This window comes from Podarcis bocagei (genome assembly GCF_964188305.1).
Source record: "Podarcis bocagei genome assembly, chromosome: 9".
Lineage (NCBI taxonomy): Eukaryota > Metazoa > Chordata > Lepidosauria > Squamata > Lacertidae > Podarcis > Podarcis bocagei.
This window is the reverse complement of record NC_138134.1, coordinates 75,404,057-75,425,728: the sequence shown is the minus strand read 5'-3', so window position 1 is coordinate 75,425,728 and position 21,672 is coordinate 75,404,057. Positions and strand designations below refer to the sequence as shown.

At 46.8% G+C, this 21,672-nt stretch overlaps 1 protein-coding gene across 7 annotated transcripts in view; it reads left to right on the top strand.

Moving 5' to 3' along the window:
• Positions 1–11,594, top strand: part of SLC4A11 (solute carrier family 4 member 11) — a 253,541-nt gene extending 241,947 nt beyond the window's left edge. For all 7 annotated transcript variants that reach the window (XM_081207015.1, XM_081207014.1, XM_081207019.1 and 4 more), the window contains exons 19-20: positions 1,206–1,375; positions 4,151–11,594. In XM_081207015.1, the coding sequence (XP_081063141.1) occupies positions 1,206–1,375; positions 4,151–4,214 (234 nt within the window). In that variant the 3' untranslated portion in view covers positions 4,215–11,594. The remainder of the gene's footprint in view (positions 1–1,205; positions 1,376–4,150) is intronic.
• The last annotated feature ends 10,078 nt before the right edge of the window (positions 11,595–21,672 follow it).

Here is a 21,672-nt window from a genome sequence, read left to right as displayed (position 1 = left end):
CATGAAAGGAAGCAGCTGGGGATCAGGAAGCTCTTATCTGCTTCCACAGCAGAGGCGCCCACAGGACCAGGCTGGGCAGAACATCTCAAACAGCTGGCGATTGATTCCTAACACATGGAAGCCCAGCTGTGGCTTGGGAGCAATGCTCCGGCCAGGCCAAGCCACCCTCTCGTTCCCTGCTTGATGCAAAGAGCTGCTTGCCAACAGAAGAAGAGACGATCACAGCATCTATTTCCATTTGCCTGCCTTTGTTCTAAGCCATGGGTAGGCAAACTAAGGCCCGGGGACCGGATCCGGCCCAATCACCTTCTAAATCCGGCCCGCAGACGGTCCAGGAATCAGCGTGTTTTTACAAGAGTAGAATGCGTCCTTTTATTTAAAATGCACCTCTGGGTTATTTGAGGGGCATAGGAATGCGTTCTTTTTTTTCCTCTTCCAAAATATAGTCCGGCCCCCCACAAGGTCTGAGGGACAGTGGACTAGCACCCTGCTGAAAAAGTTTGATGACCCCTGTTCTAAGCCATCCCTGCAGGCCGTTTCAACTGGCAGATCGTCCGGACTTCTTTCCTCTGATCCCACCCCACTCACCATTCCCCCCTCCCCTTCCTCCCTCCTTCCTTCCTTCCTTCCTTCCTTCCTTCCTTCCTTCCTTTCTTTCTTTTTCTTTCTCCTTAACTGTTTAAACCAATTCATGAACCAATAACCTGTACCACTAATAATGAAACATATGTTGCAGATATTTTTCCACATTTACAGTGGTACCTCAGGTTACGAACCTAATCCATTCTGGAGGTCAGTTCTTAACCCGAAACCGTTCTTAACCTGAGCCGCGCTTTCGCTAATGGGGCCTGCTGCTGCCGCAGCGTGATTTCCGTTCTCATCCTGGGGCAAAGTTTGCAACCCGGAGCAACTACTTCCGGGTTAGAGGACTTTGTAACCCTAAGCGTTTGTAACCCGAGGTACCACTGTATCATGTTATTTTTGTGATATACAAATGACATGAGAAAACTCGGTATACCTGTTTGTATAACATTATTCTTGTTTATAAAACCCAATAAAAAAGATTTATTTATTTTTTATGGCACAGCCCTGAAAGGCCAGGAAGTCCCCTCACAGATTTTCTCCTAGAAACAGCTCCTCTGATGAGGGGTGGGGTGGAGAATGCGGCAGCCTCAGTCTCTCGCTAACACCCTTGTCGTTTCCAGACGGCCTACCCTCCGACGCATTACATCCGCCGCGTGCCCCAGAGGAAGATCCACTACTTCACGGGTCTGCAGGTTCTCCAGCTCCTCATCCTTTGTGGATTTGGGATGTCTCCCCTGCCCTACATGAAGATGATCTTCCCCCTCATCATGATTGGAATGGTCCCTATCAGGTACGCTCTGGGGGCTTTGGGCTTGGATGGGGCCTCTTTTATCCTGCTGGTAGTGGTTAGAGCAGTGATGGCCAAACTTGGCCCTCCAGATGTTTTGGGACTACAACTCCCACCATCCCTAGCTAACAGGACCAGTGGTCAGGGATGATGGCAATTGTAGTCCCCAAACAGCTGGAAGGCCGAGTTTGGCCATCATTGGGTTAGAGGATCAGGCTATAAGAGCCAGGTGCAACCAGCGTTGAAATGAGTGCTCATCCATGAAATGCGCTTTAGGGGGCGGGCTAGACAGTAGACCAGCTGCTGCCTCTTTCAGCCTGACCTGCTTTGCAGGGATGTTGTGAGGAGCAAAATGGAAGCGGGGCAGGGAAGCATGTAAGCAACCCTACGCTCATTCGAGGAAAGGTGGGATGTAAATATTTAGCTGGCATCGGTCTGTCCCGGGAGACAACAGAGGAGTGCACCTTGCGGGGTGTTGGAGAGTTACAGCGCCTGCTGTGGCTGTAGAGACCGATGCAGTGTAGTCTTATTAATCCATGGGTCGGAATAATTGTTGCACCCGAGCAGAGACAAAAGGAGCCAAACGACACCAAGGGGTTAATCCAGAGAAAGAGCGTTTTATTCTGCCATCCGGGGGGGGGGGGCAGAGGCACCTGTGTGATTCAGTTCACAAAAGACAGGCCGCACCGAAAACATTTTACAAGCAGGTTTTATCCTTTTTTCAAACCCCCTTTTTCCTCTCCCCCTTCACAGATTCTTACATAGAAATGTTGCTTTTCGTTCTCTGACTCTGTTCCCGGAAGTATGTTGCAAATCAATGTACCAGGACAAGGTTATCTTGGATCTGGGAAGCGAAAGCTTTACTGTTCTCAGCTCTGCGTTTGTTACAGCGTTTTTGTTACAGAGAGGACTGCTTAGCTCATGCTTTTTGTCTTAGAGGAATATGCAGTTTTTAAAAATGCGTACGCCGAGGCCTGGCTGGGGGGGGGATTCACAAACAGTTTTTAGGGCTTTCTGGGGTAACCCTAACTGTACCCCTTCAGCAGGAGAGACATGTTTTGTTGCAGCTGGGGCAGAGGAAGGCGTCTAGCTGTGCTGCTGCAGATGCACCATGACTTTTCTGCTCTATGCACTCCTCCCAGTGGTCATTCCTCCTCTGCTCACTGCTGTGCATGCACAACTTGCCTCTCTGCCTCCAGGCACTGCGGTCGTCTGCAAGGGATTGCCACACGGTGGGGCTGATGTGGCAGACATCTTTGTAACACAGAGCTGGTCTGCCAACAGGCCTGGTGCCGGAAGCCACAGAGATCACCTTGGAGATGATGATGATGATGATGATGATGATAATAATGAGAGCCAGTGTGGTGTAGTGGTTAAGAGCGGTAGTCTCGTAATCTGGGGAACCGGGTTCGCGTTCCCGCTCCTCCACACGCAGCTGCTGGGTGACCTTGGGCCAGTCACACTTCTCTGAAGTCTCTCAGCCCCACTCACCTCACAGATACAGATAGGTAGCCGTGTTGGTCTGCCATAGTCAAAATAAAAAAATTCCTTCCTGTAGCACCTTAAAGACCAACTAAGTTAGTCCTTGGTATAAGCTTTTGTGTGCATGCACACTTCTTCAGATACACTGAAACAGAAGTTGCCAGACCCTTCTATATCCTTCTCACCTCACAGAGTGTTTGTTGTGGGAGAGGAAGGGAAAGGAGAATGTTAGCCGCTTTGAGACTCCTTAAAGGGAGTGAAAGGCGGGATGTCAAATCCAAACTCTTCTTCTAATAATAATAATAATTTATTATACCCCGCCCATTTGGCTGGGTTTCCCCAGCCACTCTGGGCGGCTTCCAACCAAATATTAAAAACAATACAGCGTCAGACATTAAAAACATCCCTAAACAGGGCCGCCTTCAGTTGTCTTTTAAAAGTAAAATAGTTGTTTATTGCCTTGACATCTGATGGCCACTACCGAGAAGGCCCCCGGCGCTGGACCTCAGTGTCCGGGCAGAACAATGGGAGCGAAGACGCTCTTTCAGGTATACAAGACTGAAGCCATTTATGGCTTTAAAGGTCAGCACCAACACTTTGAATTGTGCTCGGAAACGTACTGGGAGCCAATGTAGGTCTTTCAAGACCGGTGTTATATGGTCTCGGCGGCCACTCCCAGTCACCAGCCTAGCTGCCGCATTCTGGATTAATTGCAGTTTCTGAGTCACCTTCAAAGGTAGCCCCATGTAGATCGCATTGCAGTAGTCCAAGCGGGAGATAACCAGAGCATGCACCACTCTGGCGAGACAGTCTGCGGGCAGGGAGGGTCTCAGCCTGCATACCAGATGGAGCTGGTAGACAGCCGCCCTGGATACAGAACTGACCTGCGCCTCCATGGACAGCTGTGATGATGACGATGATGATGATTGCTATTATGACGTACCCTGCATTTCTCATTGCAAATTATCCTGGGGTCTTTCTGCATGCACAGCAGAGTCTCTTCCCGGGTCGTAAGGGAAAGATGGCAGCTCAGAAATCTGCTCATCTGCTTTCCACGCAGAAAAGTCCCGGGTTCGACTCCCCAGATAGCTCTGGGATAGATTCCCTGCTCTGAATTCCCAGAGAGTCACTGCCAGCCAGTGTAGGAGGTGCTGAGCTCGCTGGACCACTGGTGTGGCTCAGCGCAAGACGCTTTCCTGTGTCCTTGCAGTGCGCTAGGTGCAGAGCCTGAAAGAGCCACGCGCAAAGTCTTCTGCTTAGGGTAGAATCTAACGGTGTCCCCCTTCTTCCACCCAGGTATAACTTGCTCCCAAGGATCATTGAAGCGAAATACTTGGACGCAATGGATGCTGAGCACTAGGGAAGGAAGCAGCCTTGTTTCCCTTGCATCAGCCAGCGGGCTTCTATCTTTTTCAAATGGAAAGGAAGCTGGTGTCTGGCTGGGCGACTCGCCGGACCTTTGGTTTGGTCCCCGAACCTCTCGTGACTTGATTTTTGTACTTCTGCACAACTGACTACCCAAAGGCATGTTGCTAGAGACCAACCAAGTGCCCAGATTTCAGGGGTGGGGGGGGTTGGGGTGGGGGGGGAACCAGCGCTCTTTGAAGCTGGAGTGGCAAGTGTGCTTTACGGAAACCCCAAAGACAAAAGTTTGGCATTGCGTCCCCACTTCTTTGTTTTAGGGAAGGGCAGCACCGTTTTTATAGACATTTTTGACACACACACACACCCAAACACACACACCCTGTACTGTGCTGCTCTGCGAGAGGAACAGTAGGACGCTCCTTTTTAACCCGACAGAATTACAGTGTCCTCTGGGCAGTTGCCTCTGCTTCTGAATACAACCTCTCATGCCAGGAGCCCTGGAGATCAGTGGGTGACTGATTCGGTCGAGAGCCACCAGAAGACCAACGTGGAGCAGACCCGGGACAGATTTTTGCTCCAGTTCTGTATCATAGTCTGTCTTGGGGCATCTGCATTGACGCAGAGGCAGCTCCCTGCTTTCGAGGCGGATGCGAATTAGCCAAACCCTCTTGCAGACGGTCCCGACTTGGAACAGCAGATTTGCACGATGGCGACTGAACCAGGCACTGAAACATTTGGCAGAATCCCTCTTCCCTTCCCCTGTGTGTACAGTACTACTTATGTGTACATATATACATAGCTAATCTAGATTTGTGTATATATTTTGCATATAAATGTCCTGGGTAATTGATGCCTGTCGTCCCCCCCTCTTTCCCACCAGAGAGTGGAAGGGTTCTCGTGCAATCAGTGTTAACATGTACTGTATCTTGCCATCAACTTAAATTCTCTCCTCCTCCCTCTTCTTTTCTCCTTCGCACTCTTCTCTTTCCCACCTCTCCTCCGTTTAAATCCTAGCCCTTTGGCTGCCATCGGTTTTGATTTGCTCTTGGCGTTTAATTTTAACGTACAGTACATAGTGAACATTGGGGTCCTGGGCAGGGTCTCGTTCCAGGTTAGGGTTTGTCTCGTTCCACCCCCCCCCACCCCCCAAAGGCTGTGTTTCTGCTGCTTGTCTCCGCCCTGTTCCAATTTTGTAGCTAACCTCCTCCTTCCCCCCCTGCAAAACATGACATTATATTTGTGGAAAATCCGAATGCTCCCGATGTCTGCTTTATACACTGCGGGTCCTAATTATAATTTGTGTGTGCGTGTTCTGTGTTCCAGCCTGTTGGTCCCACCTCCTTTTTATTTTAAGCACTGCAAAAAAAGAAAGAATCAAAAATCCATATTGTATTAGGCATATGTGTCAAACTCCCCTGTTATCTACATTTCTCAATATTCCTCTTCCGTGCAAGGTAAGATTTTTTTAAAAATTCTTTTTGCAAGAAAGAGAGCTAAAGACTTTGCAGAAGGCTAGATGTGGCGTACAGTAGCAGGGTTGTTCATGAACCCAAGCCGATGGTTGGAGAGGCTTGATGTCTGTAGATAGTTCGATAGTTCAGAGTCAAGGATGTTCCCAGCTTGGTCTGCGTAAACAGCAGGTGAGGTATAGATACTGTTTTATGTTTCAGTGGTTTATCATCTCTCTCTCTCTCCTTACATGTAGAAAACCAGATGTCAGGGAGACGGATTCTCCCCTCCTTTCCTACCTAACATGGAAATCCTCTGAGTAATATAGCATTTCCCCCCTTCTTGACCCAGGAACATTGTTCAGATCCCAATGGACAAGCACATATGTGTGTAATTCACACTTGTTGCAGCCCAGTGCAGTAGACCAGTCCTAAGTTAGCTAGACGTGGGGAGCTGTTGTTGTTGTTGTTTTAACAAGTCCTGAGCATCGCTTTCTGCAGTGAGAACAATGACCAAATAAAAGAACCACATCTGGAAATTCAGAGAGGTTGTCCCTTTGGCCAACTGGGTGCTCCCCGGATTATCCGGACTACAACTCCCAACTGCGCTGGCTGGGGCTGATGGGAGTTGAAGTCCAAGACGTCTTGAGGGCACCCGGTTGGCCAAGGCTGCATAGGATGGCCACCTTTGCGGCCAAAGGACACAGTCCACCTTTGAACAAGTGCAAAGGGGCTTTTCGCCTTTGCCGGTGACATATTCTCATGCTGAGCTTTCCAAAAGCATAAAAATATATCTCTGGAGTTGCTTGTTTGGCCTGAATTAATCCAGTTTAGCATCTTGGCTCTGCAAAATCCTACCAGGCCTGGTCTGCAAAGTCCTGTCCGAAACGTTGTAGTTTGTAATTCTGCCCCGAGCTGCTTAATCACAGGGAATAATTACGGACACACCATGTAGTCGGTCATGGGTGGGAACCTTAAGATAGTCCATCTATGTATGTATGTATAATACAAGAAACCAGATTTATTGTTCCATAGGAGGTTCACAAACAACACTCTGCTCTCTCTGGTTTTATTTTTAACTAAGAACTCTCCTCTGCACTCAAGCTCCCACTGCCTTGAATTCCTCTGCTAAGGCTGGTAGGACATGTAGCCATATTTTGCAGGGGCTGCTCTTGACTCATTTCCGGGGTTGACACCAGTGTTCCTGCGCTGAGAAAATTTGGGAGCCATCTTTGCAGGAGATTTGACTCCAGAAGGCCAAGGGGAGTTGTGTGTGGAGTAGCTGGATTTTGTTTTGTTTTTTAGCATGTAAACAGATTTTAAAACTCAAGACTGCTGCCAAAAATGGCAGCCTCTTGCCCCACCACAAGAGGTAGTAAAGCATGTCATAAGTTCATTATTGCATGTTACAGGGCCAGGGCAAGGGAGCATAGCTAGATGTGAGGCTGCCATGTTTAGCAGGGTCTGTGGTCCTGCCCAAATGCATCTCTCTGACGGAGCCTGTCGCCCAACGCAATAGAACCGCACATTAGTCGTGCGATGGATATGAAACCTGCCTGTGAGTACAGAGAGTTCATTTACGAAGGCCAGTTTTTCAGTTCTACAGGGAAGCAAAGCAGGGTAAAAGCTCTCCTCTTAATTAATATTTTTTTAAAAAGCCAAATCGCTAGCGCGTGGCACACGTGATCTGTGGCTGGCTGTGGAGGTTGCTGCAGATAATAGAAACACTTAAATATATCCGTGCACACAACCCAAGTTTCTTATCTTGCAGCTTACGATAAGTGGATGTGCAGGGTTTAACGCAGACTGGGCAAATGCAAACAGAGAGTAACTTCAAGGAATGCAGATCTCATTTGCCGACATGAGCATTCCTGATGTTCTCATGTGAACTTTAAAAAATAATAATTTTGGTTTCAGCTTCTGTGCAGCTTCTCTGTTCTCTTCCCACCCGTGGTCCTCAGGAAATACTCTGTGCACTGCGTGGGGGCAGAGTCCTCTGAGGTTTCTAGATCTATATGCCCAGGGCTAGCATCGGGGTAGCCTGTATGCCGTGTGAAATAGGCAGAGCTTGCTGAGATTTAACAGCAAGCAGTGTGCTTATATGCCTTTATGAAAATGGTCCTCTCTTGCCCAGGACTGCTCCTGCTTTTAAGATTTAATTGCACAGTGCCCACCCACCCCCCCACCCACACACAGTGGCACACATTTCATAGCCTTTTTCCAGTTATTACCCAGAGCTTCAGAGCTTGCAAATCTGAGCGGCTTAGCACATTTTAAGGCCAGTAACCTTCCACCCCCTAGTCTTGGTCTTGTACTTGAACAGGCAGCAGACCAGAAACCGAGCTGTCTCAGAACATGTCTTACTTCAGATGGTTTTCCCCGACTGCCCGTCCCTCAATCTTTCCCTCCTTTCCTGCTGCAAACGGTGTTGGTTTTTGGGGTTTTTTCCGTTTTATTGTTCTATTTTCTGTTTCTTGTTTCTACTGACCTCCGCTTGGGTTACCAGGAAACAGACTTTGCGAAGGAAGAGTGTCTGTCGTAGACGGAACAAATTCTGCACTTTAATAACCACTGCGAAGGTTTTAAGACGGTTAGAATGTACATACCAAATGCTTTTATTATGAGCTCTGTAGAGAAGATGACTTTTTTTATTATTTTAACTTCATTTTCTTTCTTTGCATGAATCTTGCCAAAGAAACGGGTGCGAGGAAGATATATCTGTACGTGTTCCGCTCGTTGGGAGATACTGTGAATGCCTTTTGTGATTATGGGGTGCTTTCGCCTCCCTTAACGCAAGCAGAGTTTGCAAAAAAAAGAGGAGCGTTGTTAGGCCAAATTTGTCTTGATGCCATAAACTCCCCTTAAACTTTCCCCCTGAACTTGCTCCAAGCAAAATTGAGATACCACCCCCTGGAAAATTATCAAAAAAGCTAAACCTGGAGACCCAATAGGGGACGGTTTTGTGAATCGTTCCTTCCTGTCTCAAGGACTGGGGAGGGATACACAATCTTTCCCACCCCCACCCCCCAAATTCTCTTTTCTTGTTATCTGCTGATCCATACATGCTCATCATGAGTACCACGAATGGCTTAACGGTTGTGGGCTGATCCATTTTCAACAGTCTTCTTTTCTGAAAATTAAAAATTTGATTTCCCAGGAAGTGACTTTCAGAGGGGGAATTATTAGGGGACAGGGAAATGGTCACATCTGATCGTGTGACTTGAGTCCCAGGAGTTAGCCATGATGAGACAAGACATCTCTGGTGGAAAATTGGTGATGGGCCCATCCATTTAAACAACCCGGAGACAATTGTCTGCAGAAAAAAACGTGTTAACGCTTCCCTTTAAAGATCCATAAATAGTTCACCTCGCGAGTAAGAGGGACTTTGGGCCAGCTAACCTGAGGCGAGCCGTGAGTGGTGTTTCGTAGCAGTAGACTGATATTGGCCCACCGAGACTCACCACCAAATCGGTTTCGTGTTAGCTCCTCTTTCGAAACTCTAAATTCCTTTGTCTCCATATCTGCCTCGAATTCTATTCTCATCCCCTGCCGTTGTCTGGAAACGCACCAATTGGCAAGTCCGCCCACCTGTGTACCTTCAGCCTTCTTGTTGTCTTCTGATGATTCCTCCTCATCCGTCTTGCAGCGAAAGGACCGTCACGTGTGGGGTTGCATGTGTCTCTGCTCAAGCCATTTTGAGGGGAGTTTCCCCCCTCCCCAAAGTTTGCTATGCAGTTGTCCTCTGCTGCATCATTCCTCTTCCCCACCCCACAAGACCCTGATTTCCTCGCATTCCCACTTCTAGCTATTTTTAAAGCCAACGTTGGAGGCAGCACCTACTGTTCTGGTGCAGACATGCTTGTGCTCTCAAGAGTTCAGTGCTGCTGATTTTAATTCATTTGATGGTGCATCGGCCCAAAGATTTCCATGGGGACCAGGTCCACATACCTGATCCCCAGAGGATGTGGCTACCTGGCCCTGAGCTGCCATTGGCCACCAGCCCTCCCAGGCGAAACCACAGCAAAATATCATTGGGTGCTGTGCAGAAACTGGTCTTGGCATCTCTCGGGTGGCAGCAAAAGAGCCTCAGGTGGGCATCTTGAGATAAAAGCATGACTGCCACAAAAATAGATCTATAAAGGGTTTGAGGAATCACCTTGGCCAGCAGTGGAGTCCTGCACATGCTCCTGGACTACAGTTACCATCATCCACCCTGACTGCTGGCTGGGGCTGATGGGAACTGGAGTCCACCATTCTCTAGAGGGCCACAGGCTCCCCAACCTTCACCTTGGTGCTCAGCCTACTGTGAATCAGGTGTTCAATTCTTCAGCTCCATCTTCTAGTCACGGTATATTTTGGCAGGAATCTAGTTAACTTCCTCAGTCAGTCACTGTTTTATTGTGGCCTGGTAGGCTCTGCTGTATAGCTGACCAGGGTTTTAAGCCAGTATTTGAATGTATGCAGTTTTTAGGCATTTCCTTCATTGCTCCTTTTTAAAAATTTTGAGCAGCTCTGTAAGCCCCTATCCCGGACTTGCATCCGATTTGTTCCCTGCACTCATAGCTGCTCTGTTTAGAGGAAATGTGTGCTTTCAGAAGCAGTGGCATATGTGCATTTGAATTATTGATTTCTACCAGCTCTCACCCCTGCCGCCTTGCCGCTTTCCCATCGCGGAACGGTTTTTGAATTCGTGAGCTTTTGTTCATCAAAGGGAGATTTGGCAGAAGCAGCCACGGCACACGCTTCACTGATCTGCTCCCAGATTTAAAGTGCTAAGATCCCACGCCAGTGCTTGATATTTTCCCCTGCAAACCAACATGGTTTTGAACCTTCTCGCCAAAAAAGTCTGCTTCCACTGACTTATCTGTGTGTCCGCTTTTAAACTGATAATGGTGGTTCACGTGTGTGCAAAATATTATAGAGCTGGAACGTGGCACTGCGATCCATATCCCTGCTGGGCGGATCCAGCAGAGATTAACTGTTCCGCAGCCTTTGTCACTCGCTTCCTTCCTGTACCCTTTTCTCTAGCAACCGCTAAACACCTGCAATTCATTCGGCCGCCATTTTCTGAATGTACCCATTGCGATCCGATTGCATGCGCACCGTTACTGACCAATGCTCAGGTTCCTGACAATGCTACATCTCTTTGCCACATGACAGCACTCAACATTCTGGATATTCGCCAGGGTTGGGGTGTCAGGGTGCAACATAACTGAGGACATCATATCCACTTGTAGTTGCTCCATTGCACAGGAAACAGTTGCATGAAACATCTCAGAGCATATCCTTTGTGCATGTCTGGACTCAAATGAAATGGGGATGGGCGACGTTCATTTTCCACAGCCCCCCTACCTTTGTTAGACACATGGGTTAATGTACACAACCCAAGACAGGATTGGGGGTATTTCGATATTCCTTACTTCACATTTTTCTTGAGCCAGGAGTCCTGCAAGCCTTGTGCCCTGCTGATGGGCCATCTAAGTGGAGATATTGTGCATAGACAATCTGAAACACAACTGGGAGATTTGGTTTGCCTTGCCCTTATTTTGTCCCCCTGCCCCCCATTCTCTGACTTGGAATGTAGCCGGTTCATGTTAACTGCTGTACTTTGTAGCAAAAAGAGGAGGGGGGGTTTGCTTACCAAGTGGCCTGGAGGTTGGTTCTAAATGCTTATTTTTTAAAGTGACCAAATGCAAGGGTTTTGAATATAGAATGCGAGAGAGAAGAGCCTATGTTTTATTTTGCACTCGCTCTGTTGGGATTGCAATGCATGCCTCTTAGCTAGTGTTGATAACTTCTTTTCTTTTCCGTTAATGGTTTTCTTTTGATAAAAGAATTGCTTCTTGGAAACAACAGAAAGTCCTTTATTTGTATAAGGAACTTGGTTGTATTTTAATAAAATAATAATAAAGAAATCTCTATTTCTACTCTGTGTCTAAAGCCTCTCCTTCCTATAGTTAATTTTTGTGTGTGTGTGAGGGTCCCCCACACCTAGGTAAACATTGAGCATTGAAATCCTCCCCTTAATTGATGGCTGATGAGACTTCCGGTGCCATATATGAAAATCACAGGGGCATTTTCAAGTGTATCAATTGCTACATAGGGGCATCCCCTCCTATATCAGATAAAAGACATCAGTAGCATTGTTTTCCTACTATGCTTTTACCACAATCTGTTCATTTAATGTGGGAGAAGCCACTCTCTCAATCCTGACATGGTTGGTGATCATCCTTATAAGCCTTCCTTAACTGGCCACCCTCCAGATGATGTTGAGTTACAACTTCCATCCTGCCTTTCCATCGGAAAAGGTTCAGGTGAGGGCAACCCAAATAATCAAGGGCGTGGGGCTTTTGAGTTGAGAAGAAAGATGAGGAAGAGGCAACAGGATAAAATTTTATAAAATGATGGAGAAAGTGTACAAAGAAAGGTTTTTTATCCCTCTCTTGTAGGACCAGAACTCATAGAATCTTAAGAGTTGGAAGGGACCCTGAGGGTCATCTGGTCCAACCCCCTGCAATGCAGGAATCTCAGCTAAAGCATCCATGACAGATGGCCGTCCAACTCAGACATCCAATGAAGCCGAATATTGGAATAATAATAATAAATTATTATTTATATGCCGCCCATCTGATTGGGTTTCCCCAGCCACTCTAGGCGGTTTCCAGCAAAAAATAAAAACACCAAGCATTAAAAACTTCCCAATGCAGGGTTGACTTCAGATGTCTTCTAGAAGTCAGATAGTTGTTTATTTCCTTTACACCTGATGGGAGGGCGTTCCACAGGGCAGGTGCCACTACCGATAAGGCCCACTGCCTGGTTCCCTGTAACCTCACTTCTTGCAGTGAGGGAACCACCAGAACAGGGGTCCGCAAACTTTTTCAGCAGGGGGCCGGTCCACTGTCCCTCAGACCTTGTGGTGGGCCGGACTATTTTTTTTTTGGGGGGGGGGAATGAACGAATTCCTAGGCCCCACAAATAACCCAGAGATGCATTTTAAATAAAAGCACACATTCTACTCATGTAAAAACATGCTGATTCCCAGACTGTCTGTGTGCCGGATTAAGAAGGCGATTGGACTGGATCTGGCCCTCGGGCCTTATTTTGCCTACTGATACACCAGAAGGCCCTCGGAACTGGACCTCAGTGTCTGGGCTGAGTGATGGGGGTGGAGACGCTCCTTCAGTCCAATGAGGACTGAGTTAGTTTAGTGGCCACAGGCTGCTGGCTCCCTCAGAGTGGAAGGAAAGTTGGAAAATGGAAGTCCCCATAGATGTCACTCCCCCTGCCACTGTTGATGCTTTAAATAATACCACACTGGACTGTGGAAGTCCAGTTATAGTCATTATTAAAATGGAATGGTGGGGGTTGTTCGGAGAGAATGCAGTTATCTGCTAAACGAGAGGAGAGACTCTAGAATGGTTTTCGCTCAGACTGATGAATCAGCCCAATAATCCAATCAAACAGGCACTTTTTTGGAGGGTTGCCAGGAAATCAATACCTTGAATTCCAAAACCCAGATTGTCGCTACCAAATTGATTCCCCCCCCCCCCGAAAGAAATGCAGAGAAGCTCAAATTTACCTTGGCTTGTAAGGCTAGAATGAGAAGGGTTCAAAAGTAGGAGAAGCTCTTGAGTTGGTATGTTTAGCCTGGAAATGAGGAGATTGAGGGGAGATGTGATAGCCGTATTCAAATACCTAAAGGGCTGCCACATGGAAGATGGAATAATAATAATAATAATAATTTATTATTTGTACCCCGCCCATCTGTCTGGGTTTTCCCAGCCACTCTGGGCAGCTTCCAACAAAGATTTAAAAAAAAAATGTCCCTAAACAAACTTCCCTAAACAAGCTTGTTCTCTCCTGCTCTGGACGGTAGGACTCGAACCCGTGGCTTCAAGTTACTGGAAAGGAGATTCCAACTAAACATACAGAAAAACTTTCTGATAATAAGAGTCATTTGACAGTGGAACGGTCCCCTTTGGGTGGATATGGACTCTCCTTCCTCGGACTTCTTAAGCAGCGGTTTGACAGCCAGCTGTCATTGATACTTGAGCTGAGATTCCTGCATTTCAGGGGGTTGGACTAGATGACCCCTGGTGTCCCTTCCAACTCTACAATTCTAAGAGCTTGTGACCACAAAAAAGGTAAAAGAGAGCTCAGGGTGTATCGGGAAAGGAAAGAGTTGCTGTTGCAGCAGGCTCACTAATCGAAATGGAACGGGGGAGTAGCGAACAAATAATAATCTTTTCCAAACTGAAGGGAGGATGAACGCAAGGCACACAGAAACATTTCACCCTCAACTTGCCTGATTTGTTGAGAAAAGCTGCCATCTACAGTTTACGGAGGAGAAAACAAAAGGCCTTTCTAATGAGTACTGAACCTGGTTTCTGTTTGCTGGTAGGGTTGCCAACTTTTCTCTCCCTTCACCGCCATGCCTCTGCCAGCAAGAATTAAGCAGGTGAAACTTTCGCCACCATGTTATCTCCACTGCTTAAGGTTGCAGCGTATTGGACTGCTCTTAAAGACAAAGGAAGAACTTGGCAATGAAAATTGATTCAGCATGAATGAAGATGTGTGCTTTGAGCAGCTCCAGAACTTGCAACAAGCTTCAAGTATGTGTGTGTGTGTGTATACACATTATATATATATATATATATATATATATATATATGCTTTCGTAGATTTTCACGGGTACAGGAATGTAGGTTTTGGTGTCTTCGGGTGTCTTCCCGTGTAAGAGTTGGGGTGTCTAGGCGACGTTTCGACGAGGTCTCACTCGTCATCTTCAGGCTGGTGCTTTCGGCTTCTTGTTACTAGAACAGAGCAGGATCTCAGTGTTTGAGTTCCTATAAATACTGTTGAGGGGGTGTGGTGTATAGCCTCCAACGTTCTGGGCAGATAGGAAGTTCCTAGGTTAATGTGCCTTTTCTTCTTTTGTTCATTAATTACTTGAGGGATATCTTGAGTGATTACTTGAGTGATATTCTGAGTACCACTTAGGAGGGTCATTAGGTGTGGATTAGTTGCTAAAGCTTTCGTGTCTTGACCTCTTGACCTTGTGAAGAGTTTTTCTGAGAAGATGGCTGTACTGCACTTAGTTGTGCTCTGGCTTGGCTTCGTGTATAGGGGCGAGCTGTGGTTTTGTGCCCTGTGCCAGCCAGATCTGTGTAGGGATTGCAGGGGGGTGCAGCATCCGGAGGTGCCACTATGGTTTGGCTACTGGATGGTGTCTGTAATTTATCTGTGGAGAGGGTCTGGGTTTGGGTCTGGTGTGGTTGATTGGAGATGGCGTTCTGTGTGCCTCTGGTTCTGGTGTCGGTTTTTGTGGGGAGGGCTAATTTCCAGATGTCTGGCAGGCGGGACGTGTCGTCACGCTTGTTCATGTTGTGAGGGTGTTTCTCTATCTCGATGGCTTCCATGATTATTCTCTTGTGGTGATGTTCCATGTTAAAGAGCAATTTGGAATCTGCAAAATTAATTTCGTGTCCTGTTTCTTTCATGTGTTGGTAAAGAGAGGAAGTTTTTTCTTCTTTTTTGACGACATTCTTGTGTTCTGCGATACGTGCATTTATTCGTCTGTTTGTTTGTCCAATGTACGTGGCTGGGCAGACTTTGCAGGGTATTTCATAGACCCCTTGGTTTTCTAACTGGATTTTATCTTTTGGGTTTCTGAGGATATTGGCTATTTTTTGGTTGGTGCAAAAGGCTGTTTTGATATTGTGTTTATGGAGGATTTTGCTAATTTTATCTGTAGTGCCCTTGATATAAGGAAGGAGGGCCATGCCATTGTTTTCTTCTGTGTCTTGGTTTTTGGGGGGTGTTTCTTTTTGGATTAGCTTCGTAACCCTGTTTTGCTGGTATCCGTTGGCGATTAACACATTTGAGAGATTCTGTAACTCAGTTGTCAAGTGGTCTTTGTCAGCCAGGCGTTTGGTTCTGGAGATGAGAGTCTTGGCTACGGAGTTTATTTGCAGAATCTATCGCTTCACACGTTACAAACTCCTTCCGCTTCATAGAAACAATAAAGAAGCAAAACCTACATCCCGATGACCTACTTGTGAGCTTCGATGTTGTATCTCTCTTCACACAAGTGCCCATTAATGAAGCCTTGACAGCCATTCAAAACAAATACAATCCCCCCGAATACATCCTGGACCTGACCAACCACTGCCTAACCAACACGTACTTCATCCACAATGGACAAAGATACAAACAGATAGAAGGAGCACCTATGGGATCACCCCTCTCACCGGTCATCGCAAATCTGTACATGGAACACTTTGAAACCAATGCTTTAGACAAGTCAGAACACAAACCCAAACTTTGGCTCAGATATGTTGACGACACCTTTGTAATTTGGCCACACGGGAAGGAAAAACTAGATAGCTTCCTCACACATCTCAACAGCCTACACCCCAAAATACAATTCACTATGGAAATAGAAGCCAACAACCAACTTCCCTTCCTTGACGTCCTAATCTACAAAAAACCTGATGGCTCCCTAGGACACACTATCTACCGGAAAAAAACACACACCAACCGCTACTTACATGCACAATCACACCACCACCCTGCACAAATAAACTCCGTAGCCAAGACTCTCATCTCCAGAACCAAACGCCTGGCTGACAAAGACCACTTGACAACTGAGTTACAGAATCTCTCAAATGTGTTAATCGCCAACGGATACCAGCAAAACAGGGTTACGAAGCTAATCCAAAAAGAAACACCCCCCAAAAACCAAGACACAGAAGAAAACAATGGCATGGCCCTCCTTCCTTATATCAAGGGCACTACAGATAAAATTAGCAAAATCCTCCATAAACACAATATCAAAACAGCCTTTTGCACCAACCAAAAAATAGCCAATATCCTCAGAAACCCAAAAGATAAAATCCAGTTAGAAAACCAAGGGGTCTATGAAATACCCTGCAAAGTCTGCCCAGCCACGTACATTGGACAAACAAACAGACGAATAAATGCACGTATCGCAGAACACAAGAATGCCGTCAAAAAAGAAGAAAAAACTTCCTCTCTTTACCAACACATGAAAGAAACAGGACACGAAATTAATTTTGCAGATTCCAAATTGCTCTTTAACATGGAACATCACCACAAGAGAATAATCATGGAAGCCATCGAGATAGAGAAACACCCTCACAACATGAACAAGCGTGACGACACGTCCCGCCTGCCAGACATCTGGAAATTAGCCCTCCCCACAAAAACCGACACCAGAACCAGAGGCACACAGAACGCCATCTCCAATCAACCACACCAGACCCAAACCCAGACCCTCTCCACAGATAAATTACAGACACCATCCAGTAGCCAAACCATAGTGGCACCTCCGGATGCTGCACCCCCCTGCAATCCCTACACAGATCTGGCTGGCACAGGGCACAAAACCACAGCTCGCCCCTATACACGAAGCCAAGCCAGAGCACAACTAAGTGCAGTACAGCCATCTTCTCAGAAAAACTCTTCACAAGGTCAAGAGGTCAAGACACGAAAGCTTTAGCAACTAATCCACACCTAATGACCCTCCTAAGTGGTACTCAGAATATCACTCAAGTAATCACTCAAGATATCCCTCAAGTAATTAATGAACAAAAGAAGAAAAGGCACATTAACCTAGGAACTTCCTATCTGCCCAGAACGTTGGAGGCTATACACCACACCCCCTCAACAGTATTTATAGGAACTCAAACACTGAGATCCTGCTCTGTTCTAGTAACAAGAAGCCGAAAGCACCAGCCTGAAGATGACGAGTGAGACCTCGTCGAAACGTCGCCTAGACACCCCAACTCTTACACGGGAAGACACCCGAAGACACCAAAACCTACATATATATATATATATATATATATATATATACACACACACACACACACACACACACACACACACACATATACACACACACACAGTGGACACTCGGGTCGCGAACGTGATCCGTGCAGGATGCACGTTCGCAACCAGCAGCGTTTGCAACCCACGTCTGCACACTCGCAGGTTGCAATTCAGCACTTCTGTGCATGTGCAAAGCGAAATTTAGTGCTTCTGCGCATGCGCGACCGCCGAAACCCGGAAGTAACCCATTCCGGTACTTCCAGGTTTTGGCGGTCCGCAACCCAAAAAAATGCAACCTGAAGCGTTTGTAACCCGAGGTATGACTGTATATATACATACACACAACAACAACAACACATGCATAGGGCCAGATTAAGACCTTTAGAGGCACTAAGCCCTTAAAAGATTTTGGTGTCCCCGCAAGATCTAATTCAAAATATAAACAAAAATAAACCATAAAATGGAATTCTATTTTTCAAAATAAGACCTACAGTAAGATGGAAAACAATGTTTATTTTTGCATTCTTCCACTTTATATTTGATTTTTTGATTTTTGCAGCCTTTGATCAGATCCTCACAACTAATCTTACGTGAACGCATTTGCTTCTATACTTCACAGCCATAAGGCATCCAGCCTGCCTCATTGCACAGTTGTTCCTTTGTGATCTCTCATATACTTCCAACTGAGAAAATGCTCAGCTGAGCAATTTGGGTGCACTTCTTATGGGTGCCTTGATTTGAAAATCCAGGTTTGTTGCATTCATGCTTCACATTAAAAAAAATAAAAAATAAATCACAGATAGGTGTACCTTTTAAATCATAATGTGTGAAAAGAATGACAAGCTTGGGGTGAACAGACTTATCTGTAGGAACTGGGCGAGTGCAAGGCCTCGTCTTGGAGCAGAAAATCCTCCTTTGCCTTCTGGTTCCCCCGCAGGCCTGTGAAACCATTACTCTTTTTTCTTGCCGCAATTTAATTTGCCTTAATGTGATTCTCATTCCCCTACCCCGTCCTTCTCCTCCCTCTTCCCTTGTATCCCTTATCTTTCTTAAATGTAGGACCCTATCTGTTGCGATGGAAAACAACACGCCAGCCCCAGATTTTCCTCTGTAGTTTCTTACGCTCTCATTGCAAGCTGAGCAAATGTCCTCTAGTGGCTACGTCCTAATGTGAATGCTTTCAAAAGGCTTTCTGACAGGAGTAACACAACCTTAAAATGTGAATCTCAGCCTCTGTGAGCTCCTGGATTGGCCCCCTTTGGCCTGATTCAGCAGGGCTCTTCTTACAGAATCACAGCAATGCAGAGCTCAAAGGGATCCACGAGGGTCATCTAGTCCAACCCCCTGAAATGCAGGGATCTTTTGCCCAATGTGGGGCTCGAACCCATGACCCTAGGATTAAAAGTGTCAGGCAATAGATTTAGGACACAATATAGATTTCCAGAAAAACTCTGGAAAAGCAACTTGAAATTTACAGCATGTTATTCTTTGAAGGTTAAAAAGCATCACCTTGCCAACAAAGGTCCGTATAGTTAAAGCTATGGAAGTGAGAGCTGGACCATAAAGAAGGCTGATTGCCGAAGAATGGATGCTTTTGAATTATGGTGCTGGAGGAGACTCTTGAGAGTCCCATGGATTGCAAGAAGATCCAACCTCTCCATTCGGAAGGAAATCAGCCCTGAGTGCTCACTGGAAGGACAGATCCTGAACCTGAGGCTCCAAGACTTTGGCCCCCTCATGAGAAGAGAAAACTCCCTGGAAAAGACCCTGATGTTGGGAAAGATGGAGGGCACAAGGAGAAGGGGATGACAGAGGACGAGATGGTTGGACAGTGTCCTCGAAGCTACCAGCATGAGCTTGACCAAGGAAAGGAGCAGCCAAGCATACTAGGACTCAATTTCTTGACTTTAAGAAAGCCGACTTCATAAAACTTAGGGAAGTGCTGGGTGAGATCCCATGGACAGTAATACTAAAAGGAAAGGGAGTTCATGATGGCTGGGAGTTTGTTAAGAGGGAGATAGTAAAAGCAATACCAATGAGACGGAAACATGGAAGGTGAAATGCAAACAGGGGACACAGAAAGGGCTGAACTCCTCAATGCCTTCTTTGCCTCAGCCTTCTCTGATAAAGAAAACAATGTCCGACCTGAAGAATTTGGAGCAAATGATTCAGCAGAGGAAACACAGCCCAGAATAACTAAGGAGATAGAACAAGAATACTTGGCTAGTTTAGATGTTTTCAAGTCTCCAGGGCCAGATGAACTGCATCCAAGAGTATTAAAAGAACTGGCAGATGTGATCTCAGAACCACTGGCAGTCATCTTTGAGAATTCCTGGAGAACAGGCGAAGTCCCGGCAGACTGGAGGAGGGCAAATGTTGTCCCTATTTTCAAAAAGGGAAAATGAGAGGACCCAAATAATTACCGCCCAGTCAGTCTGACATCAATACCAGGGAAGATTCTGGAGCAGATCATTAAGCAAACAGTCTGTGAGCACCTAGAAAGGAATGCTGTGATCACCAATAGTCAGCATGGATTTCTGAAAAATAAGTCATGTCAGACTAACCTGATCTCGTTTTTTGACAGAATTACAAGCCTGGTAGATGAAGGGAACGCAGTGGATGTAGCCTACCTTGATTTCAGCAAGGCATTTGACAAGGTGCCCCATGATATTCTTGTAAAGAAGCTGGTAAAATGCGGTCTTGACTATGCTACCACTCAGTGGATTTGTAACTGGCTGACTGACCGAACCCAAAGGGTGCTCATCAATGGTTCCTCTTCATCCTGGAGAAGAGTGACTAGTGGGGTGCCACAGGGTTCTGTCTTGGGCCCGGTCTTATTCAACATCTTTATCAACGACTTGGATGATGGACTCAAGGGCATCCTGATCAAATTTGCAGATGACACCAAACTGGGATGGGTGGCTAACACCCCAGAGGACAGGATCACACTTCAAAACGACCTTGACAGATTAGAGAACTGGGCAAAAACAAACAAGATGAATTTTAACAGGGAGAAATGTAAAGTATTGCACTTGGGCAAAAAAAATGAGAGGCACAAATACAAGATGGGTGACACCTGGCTTGAGAGCAGTACATGTGAAAAGGATCTAGGAGTCTTGGTCGACCACAAACTTGACATGAGCCAACAGTGTGACGCGGCAACTAAAAAAGCCAATGCAATTCTGGGCCGCATCAATAGGAGTATAGCATCTAGATCAAGGGAAGTAATAGTGCCACTGTATTCTGCTCTGGTCAGACCTCACCTGGAGTACTGTGTCCAGTTCTGGGCACCACAGTTCAAGAAGGACACTGACAAACTGGAACGTGTCCAGAGGAGGGCAACCAAAATGGTCAAAGGCCTGGAAACGATGCCTTATGAGGAACGGCTAAGGGAGCTGGGCATGTTTAGCCTGGAGAAGAGGAGGTTAAGGGGTGATATGATAGCCATGTTCAAATATATACAGTGGTGCCTCGCAAGACGAAATTAATTCGTTCCGCAAGTTTTTTTTTCTTGCGAGTTTTTCGTCTTGCGATGCACGGTTTCCCATAGGAATGCATTGAAAATCAATTAATGCGTTCCTAGGGAAACCGCCTTCAGACCAGGTCTGGGGACAGTCTGTCCCCCGACCTCTTCTGAAGGCTGGGGGGGGGGGGAACAAGGGCTTTTCTTCCCACCAGCAGCCTTCAGAAAGCTGTTCTGAAGGCTGGCGGTGGGAAGAAAAGCCCTTCTCCCCACCTCCCGCCCCGCAAGCTCCGGGGAGAGGAGGGCTTTGCTGCCGACCGCCAGCATTTTAAAAGCCCCCGCTGTCCCGGGGCGATTTTAAAATGCTGGTGGGTGGCAGCGAAAGCTTTGCTGCCGCCCGCCAGCATTTTAAGATCGCCCGGGACAGCAGAGAAGTCTCCGCTGCCCCGGGGGCTTTTAAAATGCTGGGGGTCGGCAGCGAAGGGTTCGCTGCCGCCTGCCAGCATTTTAAGATCGCCCGGGACAGCAGAGAAGTCTCCGCTGCCCCGGGGGCTTTTAAAATGCTGGGGGTCGGCAGCGAAGGCTTCGCTGCCGCCCGCCAGCATTTTAAGATCGCCCGGGACAGCAGAGAAGTCTCCGCTGCCCCGGGGGCTTTTAAAATGCTGGGGGTCGGCAGCGAAGGCTTCGCT